Source organism: Mytilus edulis, chromosome 6 (genome assembly GCF_963676685.1).
Source record: "Mytilus edulis chromosome 6, xbMytEdul2.2, whole genome shotgun sequence".
In the NCBI taxonomy this organism is placed as follows: Eukaryota; Metazoa; Mollusca; class Bivalvia; order Mytilida; family Mytilidae; genus Mytilus; species Mytilus edulis.
This window is the reverse complement of record NC_092349.1, coordinates 35,805,043-35,830,655: the sequence shown is the minus strand read 5'-3', so window position 1 is coordinate 35,830,655 and position 25,613 is coordinate 35,805,043. Positions and strand designations below refer to the sequence as shown.

The 25,613-nt window shown below is 30.3% G+C and overlaps 1 protein-coding gene across 12 annotated transcripts in view; it reads left to right on the top strand.

Moving 5' to 3' along the window:
* LOC139527589 (leucine-rich repeat-containing protein 74B-like) overlaps nucleotides 1–25,613 on the top strand; it is a 51,018-nt gene that overhangs the window by 4,919 nt on the left and 20,486 nt on the right. For 2 of the 12 annotated variants that reach the window (XM_071323110.1, XM_071323105.1), the window contains exon 1: nucleotides 4,780–5,815. The exons of 3 other annotated variants lie outside the window; for them this stretch is intronic. In XM_071323110.1, coding sequence (XP_071179211.1) covers nucleotides 5,690–5,815 — 126 coding nt within the window. In that variant the 5' untranslated portion in view covers nucleotides 4,780–5,689. Of the gene's footprint in view, nucleotides 1–4,779; nucleotides 5,816–8,592; nucleotides 9,385–11,514; nucleotides 12,105–24,177; nucleotides 25,274–25,613 lie in introns of those variants that run through there. 7 more of the 12 variants (XM_071323114.1, XM_071323107.1, XM_071323111.1 and 4 more) reach the window with 7 other exon arrangements.

The window sequence follows — 25,613 nt, the reverse complement described above, 5'->3', positions numbered from 1 at the left end:
GTATAAAAATTTTCATTAATTTTAACTACTTTCTAAATATTTAAATTCTAACTGTGCTGTGATAATATAAGTGACAGTTAGGCCACAACAAGTTAAATCATGTTTTATAAAAATAAATAGATGTGGAATGATTGCTAATGAGATTACTCTACTACACCAGAGACCAAATGATAAAGAATTTAACAACCATAGGTAATAGTACACCTCTCAGCAATGAGCAAAACCCATACTGCAAAGTAAACTAAGTAAACTCTAAAATGAGTCATATTGACCAGTGGCGGATCTAGAAATTTTCATAAGAGGGGGCCCACTGACTGCCTAAAGGGAGGGGGGCACCCGATTCTGTCACACTTCAGTGATTCCCTATATAACCAACTAAAAAATTTCTGAAAAGGGGGGTCTTAATTGATTGTTATCCACAGAAAGACTAATGGTCAAATGTTGGCCATAGTATAATTTTTAGAATTACTCACGATGTACATCCAATATTCTTGTTTATCTTCGTGGATCAACAACAACGTGAATTGTATGCATGCTTAGTTTCATGTATAATACAAATTCCTCATGCAAGCCGATAGGAAATTATATGTTGTTAAATTTTTGAATTAGTGGACACACAAAAATATAATTTCGAGTAAAATTAATAAAATTTGCTGGTCCTTGCTATTATTTCTGTTGAAAATATCTAGATTGGGTCAGTCCTTGCAAAATTTCGATGGTCAAGACTATTTTTCACCATTTTTTTGAGAACTCTTGTGAAAGGTATTTTTTTTGGGGCTGAAAAAAATTTGAAAATATCACAATGATTGGTGCTTAGGTAAACAAACCAAGACTGGCAGGATAACCAAGTCTTTATACAGTTTATCTAAATAACCACATTTAAATAGCAAAATTACTCCTTGGGGATGATTAAAGACTATCCATTATTGAAATATATTAAAAAAGATTTAAATAACCATATTTAAAGGGTCATTAAACACTTACTTATATTCTAGTGAAAATCTGACATATAAAAGTTCAGAATTTTAAACTACCGATATGTATTTGTCGCACTAGACATGTAAATCTATGTTTACCTCGGCCTTAATTGTAAATGTTTGATTTTTAAATTGTTGTTAGGGTTGTGAAAATAAATTACGTTGAATATATATGTCAACATTGAAATAATCAAATAGTCTGTCTCCAATGTTTTAAAATATTTAGATTTGTTATGTATCTCAGTAATGTTTATATTAATGGGATTGTGTGTATACTCCATGTATACTCCATTTCTATTTACTGGTGGGATCGCCAAAGTTACGTTTTTGTTTGTTTTCAGTTAATTTTAATTTAAACATGAAAATCTAGGTCATTCTGTCCACAATGGTCATGCACTTGTCCGGATATGGTCATCTCCACCTAAGCAGCTTCATCCTGTTTGCACAAGTTAACTTCTTTTACTTAATGTAACAAAATAACAAGTAATGGTTAAGGGAGCTACCATTTGATTTTTATGGGGGGGCTAGGATGAAAAATTTTGTCCTGCATTTTTTTTTAGTTGTAATCTCTGTCCTGCCTTTTTATTTTTCACTCTATTCGGTCCTGCCTTTTTTTTTATTAGTTTATCCTGACTTTTTTTACCTAAATTGTCATCCTGCCTTTTTTTTTTTGCAAAGTGTCTCATCCTGCCTTTTTTTTTTACTCAAAACTCCTGTCCTGCCTATTTTTTTCAAATTTCATCCTAGCCCCCCATAAAAATCAAATGGTAGCTCCCTAACTTTTCTAAGGGTTCTCGATGGCCAAGTGGTCTAAGTAGATTGCATCTGAATGTTGATTGGTGCTAAATAAATGACCAAAATGCATAGATCTGTAAATAAAAATTGCATCGTCCTGAACATGCATGAAATATTTGCCACTGGACATAAAGCAACCAACGACCAATCATCAATAACAAATTTTTTTTGCTTATATATGTTCTCCGATGTTATGATAATGTGAAGACCGTTTATAAGTTTTGACACTTGTTGACCACACTGTTAGGTTGGGTTCTGAGATTGTTTAACACAAGTATTTTTTGAACTCCTACACCAAACAGTGTTTAGCAAAATCAACAAATAAAGGGACAAAATAACGACTCTATTATATGTCTAACAACAACTGAGTGGATCCAATAGCCATTTTTTATAAGATGATGATTTTTTGATGCGTTCAAATTATATTCTTGATTACCATTTTATTAATCAGATCACCAATTATGAATATTTTCTTACACCATTTGATATTGATTTGTAATTAAAATGGGGTCTTATATGATTAATAATTGATTTTGTTTCATAATTAATCAACCTCAGGCTGGTCATTGGAAAAAAATAACTGCTTATTTAAGTCTTGTTAAGATGACATCCTTGAATATGCAGGAAATTGATGTTTTTACGATATTCTTCAATTAAGCAGATAATGCTATGATAGCTTCTCATAATGACAAGTAGATGCAGGAAGATATAATCAATAATTTAACAAGGAAGACATTGGAAAAAGACATTTGTTGAAGTGCTTTTGTATGGTTCTCTATGAAGATATCACTTTGATGTTCATTTCTGAAGTTGTCAGTTTCCGCGTTGGTACTTTAGTAAATTAAAAAAAAAACAACATTATTGATGAAATGATTGTGGGTTTATATGTTTCCATGTAAAGTAGTGCATTGAAATATAACTCTAAACATTTACACTTGATTTGAGTCAAAAGAATGTTGAAATGATGTTTTCCAATAAGATGCATTTTCTTGCTAAATAAGATAAGCTGCAATGAAAGCACAAATGTACTTTAAAAAGCATTTTAAAAAAGGATTTTAAAGTTGATTAGAACAGATTTAAGTAAATAAGGAAGTATTTTGTATTCAGTCACATAAATCAGAATGTATTTTCCGTCTACCTTGTATCTATAGAGATTATTGCATTATTATTGATTGATTTGGAATGCAAATTCTTAAAACACAATATAATACATTGTACAGGGCTGCCAAGTCTCACACATTTAGCATGTTCATGCTTTTTTGGCGGCATTTTCCTTTGATATATATTTTTTTTCTTTTCAATTTTGGCCAAATCTCACGCATTTGCTTCATGAAAAGTTGACAGAACTGCATTGTACTGGCAGCCTGTGAAATATAGTTATGGATATGTTTCTACAAATTTTGAGCCACATGGTATAATGTTTTTAAAAATGTATTTTAACTCCTATGAATGCATTTTCTAAAGTATTTAGTCTGAATAATTCTATTTATAAGGGCCATGTCAACACCTCTCAAGAGGCATATCCCTACGTTAAAAAGGATAGTTGTTAGGTCTACAAATAGATACTTTTAAAAGTCACTAATGTAATCTTAAATGATTGCATTTCATGTACAAATTGAGGGCGCACACGACTCCAATCTTAAATGACTTGGATTATCAGTTCTCCTATCAGCAGTTGGTGGTTTTCTCTGGGTACTCTGGCTTCCTACACCAATAAAAACTGGCCGCCACAAAATAGCCCAAAAAGCAATGCTTAAAAGTGGCATTAAAAATACAAAAAAATACAAAATCAAATTGTGTACAAATTTATTACTCAACCTGATTTTCAGGTTCTTTACAGTTAGTTCCCCTTAATAGCAAAATATTGACCATGCATTTAAACTGAAATTACATGGAATTATTTATCAGATCGTTGATTATTATATTATATATGGTAATAAAAATTACTGTCAGAAAGATTAATGTTATGAATTGATTGTAATAAAGTGTTTTCTCTCATTAAAGTATTTCACACGGAAGATGCCGATATGTTCAATACATCACAATTGAACATTCTTTTGTTGATGATGATGATTATGACAAATTGAATTCTAATCAAGGTTCCATCGGAATTGGAATCAAATTGTATGTGACATAATATATCAAACGTTATAATGTCAAATGATTTAAGATACTGGTTAACAAATGGGCAGTCAATATTGTAGCAGACAAATTGCCGGGAATTAGTTATGATATAGCTATTTTATTGACTTGCTTTTATCTGACAATTATTACAGAAAGTTAAGTTTCAATTGATATAAAGGAAAGATCTGATAACCAAATCAGAAATTTATGGGCTTTTTCAAATTTGAATTATGTTCATTTTGTTCAAATGGCATAAATCATAAAAGTTTGTTTTGATAGAATATTATTAAATGCATTTAGAGTAATTTGAAAGTGCTATTTGTTGTATAATTATGAGTTTAAATCTTTAAAACCAATATTTTAATTCACTTTGTTACATGCAGAAATGCATTAATATTGACAAATGATTTATAAATTGTGTTGCCAATAAAAAAAAGTATAATAGTAGATTTCATTGTCAATATTAAAAATTTTAGATGTATACTTTGTGAGAGAAAAAAATCTGCCATTTTATTTTGACTAATGATTTTGTATTGATTCATTAGAAATGTTAAAAGTAGATTTAAATTTAGAGTTGATGTTAGTTACATAACCTGATACCAAACATTCCTAAATTTATCATTATTGTTAAGTTGACATCAGTTTGACACATACATATTGGCATGTAAATGTTTGTAGTTACCAAGGGGAGATAATCAATTTATTCTCAATAAGACTAATTAAGGGAGTTAATTATTGTTAGGACATATTTTGTTCACTATGGATTTTTAAGATTTATAAAAATATTAAATTTTTTATTAGAAAAAATCTTAACAAATATATACAAAAATTTATCGGTAGGTCTGTCCCTTCTATTGAAATTCTATAACCAAACAAACTTTAATTTTGACTTACTCAACGGTTCTTTTATCAATATTGAATTAAACAAATTGAATCTAAACATGGTTGAAATGAGTAGTTCTTTATACACTCTAGCTATGTTGACATAGCAGAAATATAGATCGAATAAAAAGCTTCTTTGTAAAAAATCTTTACAAAATAAGTTATATAGACCTTCATTAAGAGCTTTTTATGTTTGAAATATAGATCTGGTGTTATTAGGAAGCATCGAACACATCAATAAATGTCGGCAAAGATTTAAAAAATATTTACATAGACTTTTATTTCTCACCGTCATAATAAAGATTTTACGAAAATCAAACGAGGATCAAACCAACACATAATATATGAAATCATTTGTACATGTATTAAAGTCTTTATAGGATTGATTAAAATGAAAGAACAACGATTAAATACAACATTTCTTTAGCCAAATTTAACACCAACAAATCTTCTTTGCTTTACGATCGTCCCGTAATTCAAATTTGAATGACTGACCAGGTAACTGGTTTGACAGGTGAATATTGGAAGATAACAAATTTGCAGGTTTCTGGATAATAATTTTCGATTGTTTTGTTTGTGATTGTTTTGTTTGCGTTGAAATTAAATTTTCACATGGAGGTGACAGCTACACCTAGGAATGTGTCGATAAAATGTATGGACCTAACAGATTGTGATATTTGTTGAAAAAATCTATTGCAGTATTAAAACAAAACTTTTCAAAAATTTTGTGATGTCAATGTGTTAAAATTAGTTGCTGAACATTGTTCTTAGAGATTATACGGGATGCAGTTATGAAACTTTATTGTATAATGTCTGAATTATTTGTTCCATGGAGAAAGAAATTTTTCACTTGTGACTTATGTGAAATGTAAAGATCATACCCCCAACAAAAACATAAAAGTGATATAGACATGGATTGGATGTTAACAAGGTTGGAAGAGGATTCTGCTGAGGATGCAGATGAGAGTGAGGCAGAGGATCAAGAGCAGGAGAATTTCATCAGTGAGGTGGATGCAGAAAATATACTTTTAAGAATGGTAGGTCAAAGGATGCAATTTGTTTGTTTGTGGTTTTAAAATAATGTGTAGCCTGCAGCCTCTGTCTCTGATTGTGGGATTTTTTTTCAGCTGTGTTGAAGACCCATTTGTGGCCTTGGGCTCTTTTCTGCTCTTGGGTCGGGTTGTTGTCCCTTTGCCGCATTCACCATATCCATTCTAAAGTTTTTTAATATTATTTCCCCCTTGAGAAAATTAATCATTTAACATGTTTAATGAGTTATGGTGCAATAAACAAATATTTTCAATGCTTCATTAGAAAGGTGAAAAACCAAATATAAACAAAATGAAAATTATGTACTTGTGTACATAGGGGAATTGCAAATTGAAATTTGGTTAATGTGTTTCTAATCTTTTAATCTTGATTAACACATTTAAGCCCTTAATCTCATTTGTAGTTGCACTATACATGTTGGTAATAATATCGGTTAATCTTCATGTAATCTTTGGTTGACATCTGTGCAGTCACCCGTATAATTAATTGTTCAAAACTTTCATTCAGTGGATGAAATTTACAAGAGGGGCCGGGCCAGCTGAAGGACGCCTCCCGGTGGTGGAATTTCTCGCTGCATTTAAGACCTGTTGGTGACCTTCTGCTGTTGTCTGCTCTATGGTCGGGTTGTTTTCATTCTCCATTTCCATTCTCAATTTTAATAAACTGACCTATTTTTGTTGAGTTCCAATTTTTTAATCTTGCTGTCTGAAATGTGAAATTTTTTAAAGCATCCAATAAATAGCAAAAACAAACTTCTTGCAAAAATTTCCAAGTAAACAATTTCCAGAATATATATCATATGATACAGCTGTCATAAGTGGGAGGTTTATGTAGCTATTAAACAAGGTTTGTTACCAACCATTTTCTTTGGGAAAAGCCTGTACCAAGAATTTGGCAGTTTTTTTTCACTCACAGGTCCCATTAATTGATAGTGTTTGATTTGGACTTCCCCTTTTTGCCTTGAAGGTCTGATAGTGTTTGATTTGGACTTCCCCTTTTTGCCTTGAAGGTCTGATAGTGTTTGATTTGGACTTCCCCTTTTTGCCTTGAAGTTCTGATAGTGTTTGATTTGGACTTCCCCTTTTTGCCTTGAAGTTCTGATAGTGTTTGATTTGGACTTCCCCTTTTTGCCTTGAAGTTCTGATAGTGTTTGATTTGGACTTCCCCTTTTTGCCTTGAAGTTCTGATAGTGTTTGATTTGGACTTCCCCTTTTTGCCTTCAAGGTCTGATAGTGTTTGATTTGGACTTCCCCTTTTTGCCTTGAAGGTCTGATTTTGCCTTTAAGTTCTGATAGTGTTTGATTTGGACTTCCCCTTTTTGCCTTGAAGTTCTGATAGTGTTTGATTTGGACTTCCCCTTTTTGCCTTGAAGTTCTGATAGTGTTTGATTTGGACTTCCCCTTTTTGCCTTGAAGTTCTGATAGTGTTTGATTTGGACTTCCCCTTTTTGCCTTGAAGTTCTGATAGTGTTTGATTTGGACTTCCCCTTTTTGCCTTGAAGTTCTGTATTTTTGTTATTCCTTTACCCATACAATGTTGAAGTACCAGTCTGTCCTTGATGATCTTAAACTTGTTCAGAGGTTGTTTTAGGGGGTTGCTTATTGTTTTATTAGAAAATTAGTATAATTTATTAGCCAGTAAATCATTATTATGATATTATTGAACCATTTGACATAATAAAACTTGTTGTAGGATTGATATAAATGCAACATTGATTTTTTTTCCACAGAATTGAGATAGAGTTGTCTCCCATTTGTAATTCTCAAAAATATTATAAAAATGTTTTATGATGTCAGTGTCATAATGGGGAGATTAAAATGACTATGAGAAGACAGTTTTCACATTTTAAATAAAAGTATTTTTTTCAGTTTGTATACATTTATATTGAACCTTCAAGGTCCTAGCAGAATTCTTTGATGCAATGTTAGGTATGCCTTAATAATAATGGACTATATATATATCTTTATTTTCATCATTCTGAAATCTGAAAGCATTGACTTGGACATATTGCAGAAAGTCGGGTAATGCTTGAAAACTTTTCCAAAAACTTATTGGACATTACGGTAGTACAGAAAATTTGGTATTTTCTTTTCTCTCCCCTTTTGTTGTCATATTGATATTCCACTGGAAATGATTCTTTGGATGAGAAGGATGGGATTTTAAAGTAATGTGGTCAATTGCTTAAAAACTTTTCCTAAAACATATTGTCAAATTATTGATCGTGTTTTTTGATACAAAATGTATCATACTTTTTGATGATTGTTGCATTTGTGAAAGGAATATATGAGGTTACCACTAATTTCCCTATTAAAATGTACAAATAATAAAAAGAAAATATGTTTGTAAAATCTAATACTAACATACTTGTAATGAATATTAATTGAAGCAAAATTGTAATGCATTGTCTATGTAGAATCCAGTCTCCATATATGAAAATGTGACACAGTGAAATGACTTTAAAAGTAAATATCATTTGGTTTTTTTAACAAGATTTTGGTAATATGATTGACATCTAATACACATCACTATAAGTGTCCAATTTCATTTTTTAAGGTCATCCCATTTAAATATGCATTGAAATTTATAGAAAACTTAGTAAATCAAGGTTTCACATTTATTTATTTAAAGTCATGAAAATTTAAATGATTGCCGCATACTTATACCTATATATCTTAACTATCCAATCCTATTATGAATTTTATCTAAGTAAATTAGCATTTAGATGGTATATCTTGGTAATTATGGCATAGGCTTGTCCTTGTTAATTATAATTTTGTACAGTTATGGAAGATAAAACCTCACGTTTAGAAATCAAACTGTTTTGAATTTATCCTCTTTATTCTGTACAAGGGGTACATAATTTTGGCTTTATGATGTAAATTTAATATGATTCAGATGTTATGGTGTGAATTTTTACAAAAAGCAAAACATTTTTTTTTTAATTGGATGGATTATGCGTAGATTTCATGTACGGACAGTGTTTTTATGAGCCTGATACATATTTTAATATTGTATTATCTAATGATTTATTACAAATTGGTGTTTTGATGTGTCGTGAAGGGGTATTTGAACAAGTGAAATGACTACAATATTTTCATTTGAAGTCGATTTTAAATAGGAATAAATGGCAATATTCTTGATGTATCGTAAATTTTAAACATCATCTGGGATTATAAACTGTTAAAAATAATATCAATAAGTAGATACTAAATGAAAAGGGATTTGTACGTGTCTTTTATATGAGGATTACCTGGGCTTGTTAAACATGTACATGTATTAAAAATTAGACATTGAAATGAATTGAAATTTTTCGGATTAATCTTCTGTGATGCATTAAATACGGAAATGTTTCATTAGAAATTAAGTGCAGTTGCTTAAATTTTTCCTGAATTATAATACAGACAAAAAAACTATTTTAAAGCTAAAAGCTTATAATAATTAGAAAATTTGAATAGTGAGGATTAATTTTTTGAGAAAAAGCAGCATGTATTTATCATTACCGTCCAGACGACATCAAAGTAAGGGTGGACAACTCAGTGGAAAAAATAAAAGAAAGGTGAGCTATCATAACTTTATTGAATATTACTGTAGATTCATTATTATTCGTTGAATACCAATTTTCGTGGATTTCGTAGGTATAGGTGAACCACAAAATTAAATGTTCAACGAATAACATATTTTGTATAGGCCTGTATATGCAGACTTCAGCAAATCCATGAAATTTAATATCCATGAATTTGCAAATTTTCCTTAGTCCATGAAATTTGGTTCCCACGAAAATAATTATATCCACAGAATGATAATTTTAGAATTCTGGAATGTTGGGCATTACAGGAAATTTCAATAAGAGGCTTGAAATCACATGATAAGCTAAATTGTCATTAATTTTTGCAATGATCTTTAAAAGACGTGGATCTAATAGCAAGAAGAATGGGCCAGTTGAGTTTTTGCAAATAATTCACAGAACATTTTGTCATTGGAAACTTTTTTTACTGGTTACAACAACATTTCCCTGAATTATTAAAAGAGCAATTTTTTAAATAAAAAGTTCTATTTTTTATTCAAAATTCAATCCAGTTAAGATCTAGTTTTACTCATTTTTGTCGAGCCTTCGACTTTTGTTGAAAAAGCGAGACATAGCGATCCTACATTGCGTCTATGTCGGCGGCGACCACAAATATTCACTCTGTGGTTAAAGTTTTTGAAATTTTAATAACTTTCTTAAACTTTACTGGATCTCTACCAAACTTGGACAGAAGCTTGTTTATGATAATAATATAGTATCCAGAATTCAATTTTGTAAAAATAAAATTCCATTTTTTCAGTATTTTACTTATAAATGTACTTAGTTTTTCTACGGGAAAACATTACATTCACTCTGTGGTTAAAGTTTTTAAACTTTTAATAACTTTCTTAAAGTATCCTGGGTTTGTATCAAACTTGGACAGATGTTTGTTTATGATGATAAGATAGTATCCAGAAGTAAATTAAAAAAAAAAAATCTGTATTTTACTTTTAAATGGACTGCGTTTTTCTGCTGAGGAAACAACACATTCACTCTGTGGTTAAAATTTTAATAACTTTCTTATACTACTTTTAATTTGTACCAAACATTGACAGATGCTTGTTTATGATCAAAGCTAGTATATAGAAGGAAATTTTGTTAAAATTTTGTACCTGTGTATTTGTATTTTACTTATAAACGGACTTACTTTTTATTCCAGTTAACATTGCATACAGTCTGCAGTTAAAGTTTTTAAAACATTTATTAGATTCATAAACTACCCTGGATTTTTATCAAACTTGGGCAGCTAGAAGCTTCTTACAATCAAAAGATAGTATCAAGAGAAATATTTTTGATTTTTTTCCTCATGTTTGTTGAGTCTGTGATTTACAGCTAAAGTAGGCGAGACACTGGGTTCCGTGGAACCCTTACAAATTTTTGAACTAATTGCAGAGTCGAATTGCCAAATAATTTCTCTAAGGAAGTAATGTTGCAACATTGTGGAAACTTTTCAACTATTTTGTATAAATACCAATACTCTCTTGCCTTACCAAGACTTGAAGGGTAGTGTCTTGCTTTACCAAGACTTGAAGGTGAGCTAAATGGCAGCATGTGGTATGAATACCCAATGAGACAACTCTCTATCCAAGTCACATGCACTGTATTAAAAGTTAACAATTATAAGTTAAGTACAGCCTTTAGAACTGAGCCTTGGCTCACACCAAACAGCAAGCTATAAGGGGGCACCAAAAATGACAAGTGTATAATAGTTTGGACAGGAAAACTAACAGTCTACTGTATATAAAAAAAAGGGAAACACCTATGAACCACAACAACAAAAGACAACCACTCTAACAACAAGCTCCTGACTTCAAACAGCTGCATAAGAATGGAGCACAGGTTTTAACATTTTAGCATTGTTTTAATGGCCCATAGAATTGTTAATTGTTATTAAAGTTGATACGTAACTGATCTTTTATAAATATTTGAAGGGGAAGTACTGTTCATGAAATGGGTACAAATGCAATCAATTTCAAAAGGAAATTTCTTTCAATTTATGCCACACTTCCGTGTAATATTACTTAACATTTTGCACACTAATTGACTTCATTAAATTACTTAAAGTTGAATAAGCAAGTGAATTCTTTTTTCTCCAAAAAAAACATTATACTTTTAAAAAGAGAAATTGAAGATCCTTTAGGGAAAGTTAAACAACTATTGACCTCAGTCGACATTGCTTTTGTCATATGAGACTATTAACTCGAGACTCTTTTTGTCTCAAAAGAGAGAAAGAGGATTTAAATTTTTGAAATCAATCGGATTTTGAATGAGTTTAATTACTTGTTATGGATTTTATTAACTTGAAAACCGTTTTTGCTCATTTTATCTATTGACATTTCTCAATGATGAATTAGGTTTAATTTGTGATGGGATTTTTTAATCTGTGATTTCTGTGTTTATTGTGTGTTATGGTAACGAGAAGTTCTTTTGGGAATCTGTGTATACCTATCTAAAGATATTCATGTACATGTACTTTAAAGACTTTTTAAAGTTTAGAAGGAACTTGTAAAACTGGATGGATAATTTTTTTTTATAACATTCGAATTCTGCAAACTGACATGAATATTTGATTTGTGTATACATATAATTTCATATAAGTTCCGTAGAAAAATTTGGAGAATAAAATGTTAATTTCACCAAGTACTGGACAAAGACGTAAACTGGAAAAAATGCCGAAAACTTTTTTGACCGAACCAGCCAGAACAAAAATGGTAAGTTTTTTAAAAGTTCAATTCAAAAACATATTTGTTTCTGAGACAGTTTTACTGAGTGAAAAATGGTTTCAACTCAGCTAGGCAACACACACATGTTTACTGTAATGCATGTTTTTTTCTTTGCATTTTAATTTGCTGGTAATTTTATAAATTTTAGACATAATTTTACATAAAAGATTTCATACATAGCAAAACTACAAAGAGAATGCTGTGGATTTACTTTTTTTCGTGGGTACCAAATTTTGTGGATTGAGAAAAACTTGAATTTCATGAATAATTATTTCGTGGTTTTGCCAATTTTTGCATAGATCTATATAGAAAACATGTAATTTGTTGAACTTTTACATTCATGGTTTATCGGTACCCACGAAATCCACCATTATTAGTATGCAGTAAATAATAATCCACAGTATTCTTAATATAACTGTTAGGCTATATCTGGTTTGTTTATTAAGAATTAGAAACATGAAACTTCAGACACAGATAATATTTGTCCCCTGTCAACAATACTACTATACAAATCAGCAAAACTTTTTTTGGGGGGGAGGGGGGGGGGGGATTTGTTAAAATTGTGAGCCATTGTTCAGAGATAAAAGAGACCTAAACCATTAAAAGATGAGATTTCACCCTTAACAAGACAACAACAAAAAAGAAAGAAAAATTATAATATAAAATCCACAGTATTAATTCTTTCATTTTATTAAAGCCAGTTTAAATAGAATTCAATACTTGAAATTTTGAATAAGAATGAATAAATTATTAAAATATCTTAACAAGAGTAGAAGGACTAAATCAAGTAGGTAAAATATATCTCAACAAAAGTAGGTCTAAAACCAAGAAGGTCATCTATATCCTTGAAGAAGCTTATAGTTGATTGATTTTTATTCATATTTCAAAATAATTTAAAACTTGATAATTTTCTGGCCTTGACAACACTGTTGCACATTAACTCATTGTCACCTGAAATTGAATCTTTTACACTTGAATTTTTCTATTGTTAATTAAAGTATGATATAAATGAAAGAAAACTGTTAACAATTTAGCTTTACTATTCTAAAGCATGGGTATTATTTTAGTTTTAAATGACTTAAGTGTTGGTTACATAGATTTTCCCTTTCAATTATAATGTTATTTTAGGTGTCAACCTTTCTAACCTCCAATGTGGGAGATCTCCGTCTGGTAAAAAGTTTGCACTTTTTGTCCTTGAACTTTTGTAGTATATTTACTGTAAATTTTTGTCCTTAAATTTTAAACATTTTAGAATCAACATTAATTCCATCAATCAAGCCAATTTATTAAGGAGTTATTAACTAAATATATATTAAAAAGGACATGCTTTTTTTACTTTTCTAATTTTCTCCCCTGTTATCAATTTTGCAGAATATGAATCACAGATGCTCATCTGGTGGCAGAAATGGTAGGGTTAGTGGAATATAGTGGGTCTCATTGGGGTCTTAGGGTGAAGCAGGATTGGGCAATTTTTTTAAGCAGGACACTTGAAAGTGGAATAATTAAGCGTAAATACAGGAAACTAAGTCTGACAGGATCATCGACACAGGAAATTACATGGGCTATTATGGCAACGAGAAGCAAGATACAGAATTTTCTCTAAACAATACGCGGGATTGAGGATCAGACCCCCCAATGAAATCCCCTATATATAAAGCCATATTTTCATGAGATAGAGATATGGATGATATATTTAACTTACATACAGATGCCTCCTTGTCTGATGTTTCTGTCTGGCATTATTGTTGGTTTTCCTTGACCTCATTTTCACGATTAATCATTGGTATATGTCAAGTTCGTCTCTCAGGTACAATAAGTAATAGGTCAACTATAATGGGTGTACATATTGATTATAAAGGATCTGTGAGTGTAATCGTCCATCAGATATGCATGGTTTATATGCCATTGCCCTTATTTTTAGTACATTGATAAGGCAAAAATAATAATACATGTGTTTCTGCTGACATGCTGAAAAAAATAGGTGTAGGTAGATGTAATATCATTTTGTTTTACAAATCTTTTTTAGCTGGTTACTGCTTGAAAATTAGTTGGACTTTTACAGTGCTTGTTCCAAAATTGCATAAAAAGTGTTTGGGTAAGCACTCAAATTTAGGGTAGGTAGAGTTAGCGGAAACACATGTATTTTTTTTTTGGCCCAATGTTACATGTGTTATGGTTAATTTATGAATTTAAAAATAGCAAGATGTGGTATGACTGTCAATGAAACAACTCACCACAAGAGACAAAATTACATTGAAATATTAGTTAACTGTAGGGCCTTCAACAATGAGCAACCCCATATAGCATAGTCATCTTGAAAAGGCCCTGAAATTACAAATGTAAAACAAATCAAATGAGAAAATTAACGGCCTGATTTACGTAAAAAAAAAGTGAACCAAAAACAAATATGTAACACATCAACAAACAACAACCACTGAATTACAGGCACCTGACTTAGGACAGGCATAAACAGAATGTGGCCGAGATAAACTATAGTTACCACTGTAAGCAAGGAATCTATTAATCCCTTTATAGCTTGCTGTTCCGTGTAAGCCAATGCTCTGTGTTGTAGACTGTACTTTGACCTATAATGGTTTTTCTTTTACAAACAGTGTCTTGGATGGGGAGTTGTCTCATTGGCGCTCATTCTACATCTTCTTATATCTATTCCTTAATCTTTTGACATAATTCTAAGTTCCAAGGACTTTGGCATTGATATATGTAAATCAGACTTTAAACAGACGAACAAGTTGTGATTACTTTTTGATATGAGTACCTCTTAAGTACATACACTTGGACAGTAGTTAACATATTAAACTGTTTGCTAACCGTATTATCCATTAACTATCTTGTTTTATTTTATTTGTTGTCTCTCAAGGTTTGACTTTCAGCTGATGTTTTGTGGGGTTATTATTGACAGTATGGCAACCATAGAAGGCCTTTACAGATTTACCAAAACTTTTAACAGTCAATATCAGAACTTAGTTTCACTCACAATTTATGGCTATGAATACATGCAAGACTTATTTTTGCTACTGAAACCATTGATTACTCTCAGTGTTCAAATGCTCACTTTTTCACTGAAACAACAGGGGTTACCCAGGATTTAGCAATTTATAAAAGTGGGGTTCCTAACCCACACTATGTCTCCATTCAAATGCATTGCACAATATGTCCCCATTCAAATGACTTGATAAAAAAAGGAGTTTCTTTTTTTTTGACAAACCCCTTCACCCTCCTTCCCCCCCCCCCCCCCCCCCCAAAAAAAAAAAAATCCACCCCACCCCACGTTCCCACTGGATCCACCAATGTACAATACATTGAAGAATAAGTGCATAAAATGTTTGTAAAAATAAACAGTGCAAATTGCAATTTCCGTTCAACATGTATCTTATTCATATAGAGTATGTAACATAACAATTTATTGGTTTATAATTAAAAACAAGTATGGTTAATCTTTCACATCAAGAGACGTGAATAAAAGCACGATTTTCTGCCATGATTCTTGCTTGGTGCATTTCGTGACCATTAATAATATACATGTAACTAATAACAATTAGACCAACTAAGCTTGCTAATTCTGATTTTGAATGAAATTTCAAGATTATATGTGCAGGAAATGCAGAATTATGTTTGTTTTATTTGTAATAATTAAAACATGTAGTTTGTTTCTGACATTTTAAATCTCAAAGGAAAGACTGAAATAGGATTGCAATTAATTTTCTGTTTTGTTCAATATCTCTAAGTGGTCTTAATCCTGGAAAAATGCAGTATTAATTTTACCTGAATGGTTACCATAGCAACTATTTCCAGTATTGTTGCTATAAGACATTTGTTTTTGTTTGAATGTTAGGGGAAAAGAAGTTGTTTTGCAGACGACACTTCCTTTTATGGGCATTTTAATGTTTAGTGATAATTTAGCTATTTGTTTTTTATACAAGTCATACCAATTGATATGTTAGAGAAATAAATCTGATTTTAAAGTATAGAAATTTATATCCATACTTCAAAATAGTGGAGCAACAATACTGTGAATCTTTTCGTCTCTATAAACTAACAAGTGACTATGCAGTATACTTTTGTCGCTTATTAAGATTTATAGCGTAATTCTTTAATGAATTTACCGACATAATTTGATAAATCATGTAAAATATTCAAAGGACTATATTTTTCTAGTCAGTAAAAGGAAACAATTCAAGAATAATGTAAATAAATTTGAACTGAGGATTAGAGTGGGAAATATGTTAAAAACAAAAACAAATTAAAAAAGTACAACATAAAAATTTGGTTTTGTAAATGGTAGAATTGGAATACCATGATGAAGAAGCAAGTGAGATTTATGGTGAGTTGTGTGTTGATTTTTCAGTCTCAGTAAGGGTTGACATCAAAAGATCGATGTAGGATAAAAAACTTAAATCAAATAGTTTGGGGGTGTGGGGGGTCATTACATTGCTGCAAGTTTTGTTTATCTAAAATCGATTTTACATATATCCCTATTGGTCAATCAATTTTTCCCAAATTAAGTTAAGAGGGGGGTGTGGGGGTCAGTGAAAAAACTATGTGAATTAAGTTTTTTATCCTTCATTGAACTTTTGATGTCGTCCCTAAACAGATTGTTTATCATTTGTTCATTTTAAGCTCACTGTTCTGAAGGTCTTATGACCAAAATTGTCAATTGTCCCCTTAAGGATTTATTCCCCATGAAAATAAATTTTAACAATTTGTTCATTTAGTTTGCTTAATACTTTAAAAAAAATCTCCTTTGAAACTGCTGAATCAATTTGGACTGAATGAGTTTCAGAGTATCTTAGTATAAATTTTATATTTTATTTTCTTGTATGTCGAGAAACATATAAACCACTATGGCTAGAATAGAACGTAGGGATTAAATGCATTTCTTTGATTTTGAAGAATATATGACAGATACAAAGAACATTTCAATGGAAGTTTTAGGCCATTCATAAATTTATATTGAAAAGCAAATATAATCTTTGATGAAAGATTTAAGCAAAAAATACAGGTGAGCGATTCAGGCTCTGGAGAGCCTCTTGTTTATTTATTAAGAGGTGTTTAAATCATTCTCATTTATCTTAGCTAAAGAGTATTATTTCTTAAATTAATATATATTGCATTCTGAATTTACTTCAGTTTTTCAGAATGAGCATTTCACATACATTTAATGACAAATTTTCTGGAATTTAGCTTCAAATCTTTAATTTTTTATGTATTAATTAAGCTTCATTATTATGGTTAAACTTTTACCATTGATTGAAGGTTAATGTCTTTAAACTGTTTGTAATATCTGTTGCAGTACATTTAAAAGCAATTAATCAATTCCATCTTGTTTACCTCATTTATATAAATTTGTACAGCCAGATCACTGTACATTTTTTTTTATTGTCCAAAATTTGATTGAAATATTTCTAGTATGCAAATATTATATTTAATCATTCTTGGAGAACTGAGACTGGGAATTAACTTGTCTCTTTTTAACTGTATATAAAATTTCCTCATTTAATTTTGTAGAATTTATTTATTTATTTTTTAAATTTAGGTCTTGTGTCATTAAACTATTCATTATAACTTCAAACACTTCCAGTTTAGTTCCTTTTTAGGAATGGATTTAATCTTCTAAAAGTAATTGCATGAAACTGTTTACTGTGAATATATAGAATACATAAACATTATATTAATATAGCTAACTGATGTATATTTTAAAAACATAAATAACATAAATACACAGTAATTATTTGCCAAAAAGTTAAATAAATGTTGTTTAGAAATGTCTTATACACAAACATCCAATAAAGTGACACTATAAATTTTATTTAAAGCTTCAAATTGTGTTTATTGCAGCAAATAGTAATTAGTTAATAATCATATAGATGACACAATTACCAATTATTAAAAAGTAAGTAAAAAAAGATTAAACCTGCAGGTTGCCTGGCTTATACTGTGGATCTATAAAGTTTTCATGTGTACTTATATTATCCATTTCAGAATTTAATGCATTCTGGGTAACTTTTCATATACCAAAACACTCAGTTGTTGGAATAACAATGACAAAGACAATTGAAATTGAACCAATGTCATTCATGACCAAAATTTTAGGGAACAATTCCTTTATTCATAGCTTTTGAGAGTTTTTTTAGGCAAACATGTGCTCCTGTCTATACTTAATTCAGTTACAGTAGGATTATATTTAGTACATATTTGTACTACCTCCACCAAATACAAAGCCTTTAAACTGTCATCACATTGTTTACTATATATAGATAAAATACCTAGTTGTTGAGATATGATAATGTGCATAGACACTCAACAAAGTTAGAACATAGATATAATGATTATGAAAATATAATATTCCTGTTATGAAAATGAAAAAAGGGGTATATCCAGGGTTATTCAGTAACTTATTCATACTGTAGAATTCTTTGCACGATTTATGCTTAAGAAAATGATACATATATAATATTCCAATCCAATTAAAGGGTGTATTTTCCAATCAAATTCCCACCAAAAAATCCTGTTATCTTACAAGTAATAAGAATGTGTCCAAAGTACACGGATGCCCCATGTTCAGAGGACCGTGAAATTGGGGTCAAAACTTTAATTTGGAATTAAAATTAGAAAGATCATATCATAGGGAACATGTGTACTAAGTTTCAAGTAGTTGTGACTTTAACTTCATCAAAAACTACCTTGACCAAAAACTTTAACCTGAACTTTGCACTTTCATTTTCTATGTTCAGTTGACCATGAAATTGGGGTCAAAACTATAATTTGGCATTAAAATTAGAAAGATCATATCATGGGGAACATGTGTACTAAGTTTCAAGTGGATTGGACTTCAACTTCATCAAAAACTACCTTGACCTGAAAAACTTTAACCTGAAGTCGGACGAACGAACGAACGGACGAACGAACGAACAGACGAACGGACGAACGAACGGAGGCACAGACCAGAAAACATAATGCCCCTCTACTATCGTAGGTGGGGCATAAAAATAATCTGATAGTTTATGAGAGACTCATTTTCATAGATTTTAACTAAACAATAATACAGGAACTTTCAATCAGATTTAATGAATAAAGGGAAATAACTCTAATTTAAAAGTGGAATTCAAGAAATGGTAGTTTTTGGTAAAAAGTATTTTTGATTTTTTATACAAAAAATTTCTCAACTATGCTAAGTCACAGATTCTTAAAAATTTTCAGTGATCATACAGTATTACTAATTATAAAAGAACCAAAATATAATAATATTACATTATAATAGATCTAAAAAAAAAAAAAAACATAATTAAGAAATATTTAATTTCAGTTGTGGTCTGCCAGGTTCCAGAGTCATATTGTAGGCTTTTCAAACAATTATCATATACAATAATCGAGACTATATTAACCCTTTTGCCGAATGTAAAATGTTTTCACAGAATTTCATTAACAAATGAAGGAGTATACAAATTTGTACAAGAATGAGACAAAAAACAAAATAGCATTTGTCAGCAATAAAATTGTACCTTTTAAAAGAAAAACAAATATTACTAAATGCATATTATATGCACAAAATTGAATAGTTTACAGTTTGAAAATGAATATAAATTTGAAATGAAATACACATTTCTATTTAGGTTTAGACCAAAATATAAGTTCTGAACCACAAATTTGGCTAATTTATATAAATACTTTGTACAAAAATTTATATATGTATGGTATGCAAATCATGATGCAGCATTTAAGCCAATTTTAAGGTAATAATATAAGTCATTGATTTGCAATAGAAATAAAGTTAGAATTGATTTTAAATGTAAATAAACAGATGTATTGTGGGTATTATGTAGTCAGTTAGAGAGCTGTCAATAAGATCCAGCGAAAAAATAACGAAGACCTACAAGACCTACAAGACCTACAAGACAAATAAAAGAAAAGAAAACTTAATTATCTCTTATAAATACAGATAAAATAAAATTTAGAAAAAAATAAAATAGTTTGCATATCACTAAAGGGACATAACTCAATCTTTCTTGACTGCAAATAACAATCCTGGATTTATTTTTTTGATAATAATTATTTTGTCTGTTTAGACAACAAATATAAAGGGATATTTTTTTAAAGAAAGGTTATTAAGGTTTATTAATAATGTAAATGTGGACCTATAGAGTGGGGTGCGCATATTCGCCGGGGACACAATTTCGCCGTTTTATAATTTTGAGTTGTAAATATTTCAAAAGATGGCTGAAATGGAAGAAATATGGCGGTAACTTAGATTTTTGATATATAGACGAGAGTGCTTTAAGTGGTGTTAAACAACAACAAATCAATCATTCCTTAATACATGTAATATGCATTTTAAAATTTGGAATTGTTTCCTTTTGTTATAACTTTTTTTGTATTAGAGACTTGTTGACTTAAGAACGGAGACATTTTCTACCTTAATTATAATAAAGCAAATTTAAACATGTAAACCTTTAACTTGTGAGCTGTGTTGGATACAAATTGACCTGATATGCAAGTGCACATACACTGATCTACATGTATAAAACTTTGATTTATTTTGGAACATTCAAATAAAACATGAAAGACGAATTTTAGTCTGTTTTGTAGGCTTACGGTTCTTATTATAATAACTCTGTTTTCAAACAGTTACAGACTTTTCAACAAAAAAATGAACCAAAAATTAGTTAGCAAATTTATCGATATTGGTTTGCATAAGGGTAATTTTTAACCAATGCAGCTCATTTAGTTGAAGATGGTATTGAAATACACTTATACTATTCAACTATTTGATCAATTGAATTCTTGAACGAATAAATCTAAAGCATAGTCATAAAAGATCATCAAATTTCTGCATCACCTTGAAATATAGTTGAAAAATAATCAATTCATTGAAATATTAAGGAATGAAATATAATAAATCTAAAAGATGACTTGGTTTACATGATCAAACTAATGTATTATTGTCAAAAAGCTAATACTATTAAATCCTTTTTAACGTCTAAATTAAATTTTAAATTTATTTATTACAATTTTGATTGTTCGATTATATCTAAACTGCCAATTTCCCTCACCTTTGGTTTAAGCAAATATTCATAATCCTTTTATATGTTATTATATTTGCTAAAAAAAGAGGTCTCTTTCAAAGGGTACAATGATAACGATTTTTATTAATAGTTGAAAAAATTGGTCAGGCAGCGTTTTTTATTAATAGTTGGTCAGGCAGACTAAGGTTGACTATTTCTATCAGTGGCGGATCCAGAAATTTTCATAAGTGGGGGCCCACTGACTGACCTAAGAGGGGGCCCGCTCCAGTCACGCTTCAGTGATTCCCTATATAAGAAACCAATTTTCCCCCCCCCCCCCTAAATTCGCCTCTGTCTATGTATTGAAAAAAGAGTCGAGGTGAACAACACAAAAAGGATATTCAAATTCACAATTATTCAAAAACAAATTGATAATAATGCCATGGCAAAATTAAAACAAGAGGCTCTCAAGAGCCTGAATCGCTCACCTGGTAAACAATGCCTTATTGAACATATTGAACCATGCCAGGCAAACATGTACAGCTAACAATTCTTCAATATTAACCTATTTGTAGATCTTACTTTGCTGATCATTTTTGCTGTTTACAGTTTATCTTTATCTATAATGATATTCAAGATAATGACCAAAAACTGCAAAATTTCCTTAAAATTACCAATTAAGTGGCAGCAACCCAACAATGGTTTGTTTGATTCGTCTGAAAATTTCAGGGCTGATAGATCTTGACCTAATGAACATTTTTAACCCATGTCAGATTTACTCTAAATGCTTTCGTTTTTGAGATATAAGCCAAAAACTGCATTTGACCCCTATGTTCTATTTAAAGTAAGGGCGGCCATGTTTTTTGACGGATCAAAAATCGAAGCACACACTTTGTGCAGGATAATCTAAGGAACTATCATGCTAAGTTTCATCCAAATCCATTCAGTAGTTTCAGAGGAGAAGATTTTTTAAAGTTATCAAATATGATGAACAAATTGTGAAAAATTGTCATTAAAGGACATTCACCCCTTAAGGGGTCAATTGACAATTTTGGTCATATTAACCTATTTGTAGATCTTACTTTGCTGATCATTTTTGCTGTTTACAGTTTATCTTCATCTATAATAATATTCAAGATAATGACCAAAAACTGCAAAATTTTCTTAAAATTACCAATTAAGTGGCAGCAACCCAACAATGGTTTGTTTGATTCATCTGAAAATTTCTGGGCTAATAGATTTTGACCTAATGAACATTTTTACCTCCATGTCAGATTTGCTCTAAATGCTTCCGTTTTTGAGATATAAGCCAAAAACTGCATTTGACCCCTATGTTCTATTTTAAGTAATGGCGGCCATGTTTTTTGACGGATCAAAAATCGAAGCACACACTTTGTGCAGGATAATCTAAGGAACAATCATTTTAAGTTTCATTCAAATCCATTCAGTATAGTTTCAGAGGAGAAGATGTTTGAAAAATTGTTAACGACGACAGACGACGACGACGACGGACGCCAAGTGATGAGAAAAGCTCACATGGCCTTTTAGGCCAGGTGAGCTAATAATAAAAAAACATTCAAATGTAACAGTACACAGCACATATCATTTGAGAAACACTAACCCCACCAAAAATGCTGGTGATATTAGTTGCTCTCGCAGAGTAAGTGATGTGTCGTTTGAAGAATTTAAAAACAAAATAGTGATAGCTATCAAATAGTAATAGAAATTGATTGATTGTTGGTTGCCGCATTAGCACAATAAGGCTATATTGCGGTGACAGTAGTAATAGAAATAATGCTCTGCTTAGTATATCAAAACAATCACATTCATGACATTGCTTTCAGTAAATGATATACATTTCAGAGAGGCAGAAGCCATAAGATTTTGTGTCATCTTCAATTCCAAAAAAAAAAAAATTCTTTCCAGAATTTCAAAAAATATAGTCATGATAGGTTTAATCATTATTTCCCATGAAAAAAAAGGTTCATTCCTGATGTCCAAAAAAGATCCATCTGCCCTTCATTTCTGAGTCCACTGATGATGATGCACTAATGACATTAACCCTTAAGTACCTCATTTTTTGTTGCAATATATACTTATGGACATGTTTTAAGTTTTATCAAAGATTTAGAAATTTCTTTTAATCTGTATTTGCGGGACTTTTGATATTGTTTATTTAAATTCCAAATGGAATTTCATTACAACATTTATTTTGTATTTACATATACTGAAATTCTTGCACTATCTTGCAATGATTTTAAAGATCGACAAATTCATTAAACTTTTTTTTATATCAAGACATGAAAGTACCTTACTAACAAACTTGAATTCAAAAAGAAAAAATATTAAACAAGAGTCTTTGGTTTATCCTTGGGAATAAAAAAAATCCTTGGTGTTCCAATAGAACCAAAAAACATAAACCATATATAACCTTTTCATTATTATTTGTGATCATTTGTAACAGGCAAAACTGATAAATTTATTTGAATAGTAAAAATGTGTTTAAATGGCAAAACATAAATACAGTCAAATGTAATGTCTAAGATACATAAAAGATTTGGTAAATGTTGGTTTCTGGATTAAAAATTGGTACAATGGTTTTAAACCGTGTTTATTTTGAGATGAACTAAATGTGGAAATTTGTTCGAGCCATGTCGTAGTGTCAATGATTGCATGTCCTATCATTTGGGAATAAACCTGTGAAAACAGACGTTGTATTCCCAAAAAGGAAGTCACAAATCTGAATTGGATCTAGTTCTTATTTTGAAATGACTAGCAATTTATTTCAGTTTATGATAAATTGAATCCAGTATGTATATTCTATAAAGGAAAGTTATAAATTTGCTTCATACTAGGTGATGTTGTTTTAATTGAAATATTTCCACCAAAAAATCCAATTCCTCAAGAGGATCAAGGAGATATAGAGGCTTGTTTAATGATTGAAGATTTGCTATAGGATTAAACGTTTTGAAGATAATGGAATTTTGATGACATGAGAAAAACATTTAAATTTACTTATGGAGTTTGTAATGAAATAAATTGCTTGTAATTGATTTTTGCAAAGTTTTTGAACGAGTTATTTTTGAAGCAAGTTAAAGTTTGGACAATAAGCCACTTAACAGATAGTAAAGACTATTTAAGCCTCAACTTTATTAAACTTCGCAAATTTGCACCGGAATTGAAGTTCGAAGGTTTAAAAAAGACTTTATTTTTCACAATTAAATTGGAATTACTTAGCAGGTGAAGGAAATGGGAGATTTGTCAATATGATTTAAAGTACAAATTTATGTTGTCAAATTAGTTAACCGGTGACTAAAAAAATATTTGAAAAGAAATATCGTCTTTGAAAGCCTTGGACAGGTTAGTTTGCAGAAGATGAAATTTTCTGAATAAAATTTGGATGCATAATTTATAAAGTGGAAAGGAAATTTGTCCTAGTGAATGTTAAATCATAATTACAATCTTGAAGAAAGATCATGAAAAGCTTTTAATTGACCGTGATTAATTGTTGACAATCACAGAAACATTAAATTCAACTTATGGGATGGAACTCTGCTATTAAAGTTACAAGATATTGATAAATTATTCAAGAAAACCATGAAGAACATTCACATTTATGTGCCTCCCTGGAATTTTTATTATGAAAAATTGAATAGACTGTTGTTCAATGGATGTTAAAATTTAATGTTTATTACGGCTGTTTTAATTGGTATTGTTTGTGGCAGTTTTTTCCGTTGATGACAGTTTTCCTTAGAAATAATGATTGTCACAAGTATACAAGGAACGGTAGTATTGTAGCAACAAAGAATTACACTTGAGGAATCCAAACTGCCAATACATTGATTTTTTTTCTGTGTACATTTCTTACTTGAAATTTGTAGAAGTTATTCAATTTAAATTTTACAAAAGTTTATGAAGTCAGAAAACTGAATGACAATTAATTACAAGAAAATTCATATGAAATTTTCAAACTTGTGAGATAAATTATAGATTTGGAATTAATTTGGAAAAATATTAATTTTGAACATATGGATTAATTGGCATTCTGAATGAACAAGAAACTTGACAAAAATGTTTCCGTTTCCGACTTACAAACACGAAAAGTTGGACACTAGAATTAAAACTTGTAGTAAAAAGGTATGTTATGTACTATAATAATGTTGGAAATTGAAAGAAAAGGGGGAGGGAAGGTTTGAATGTAAAGATAATAAAAAAAAAGTAGAGAAGGTTGCCTGAAGTTTAAAATCTTTCTTTGTTAAGTTGTTTAATTAAATGATATAGACTGAAATAACCTGTTCTCAAAATGAAAGTAGAGGGTAGAGTTAATAAAAAAAAATTGTATAATGCTTCACAGCATAAGGAAAATCCCTAGCTTACAGTGCATGTACGTGTTGAAGTAAATTCATTTTCCCCCCTTTGTTGGTGGAATCATTTGCCTCCACTTTCTGCTTTTTGCTCTTTTTTTTTTCAACTTATT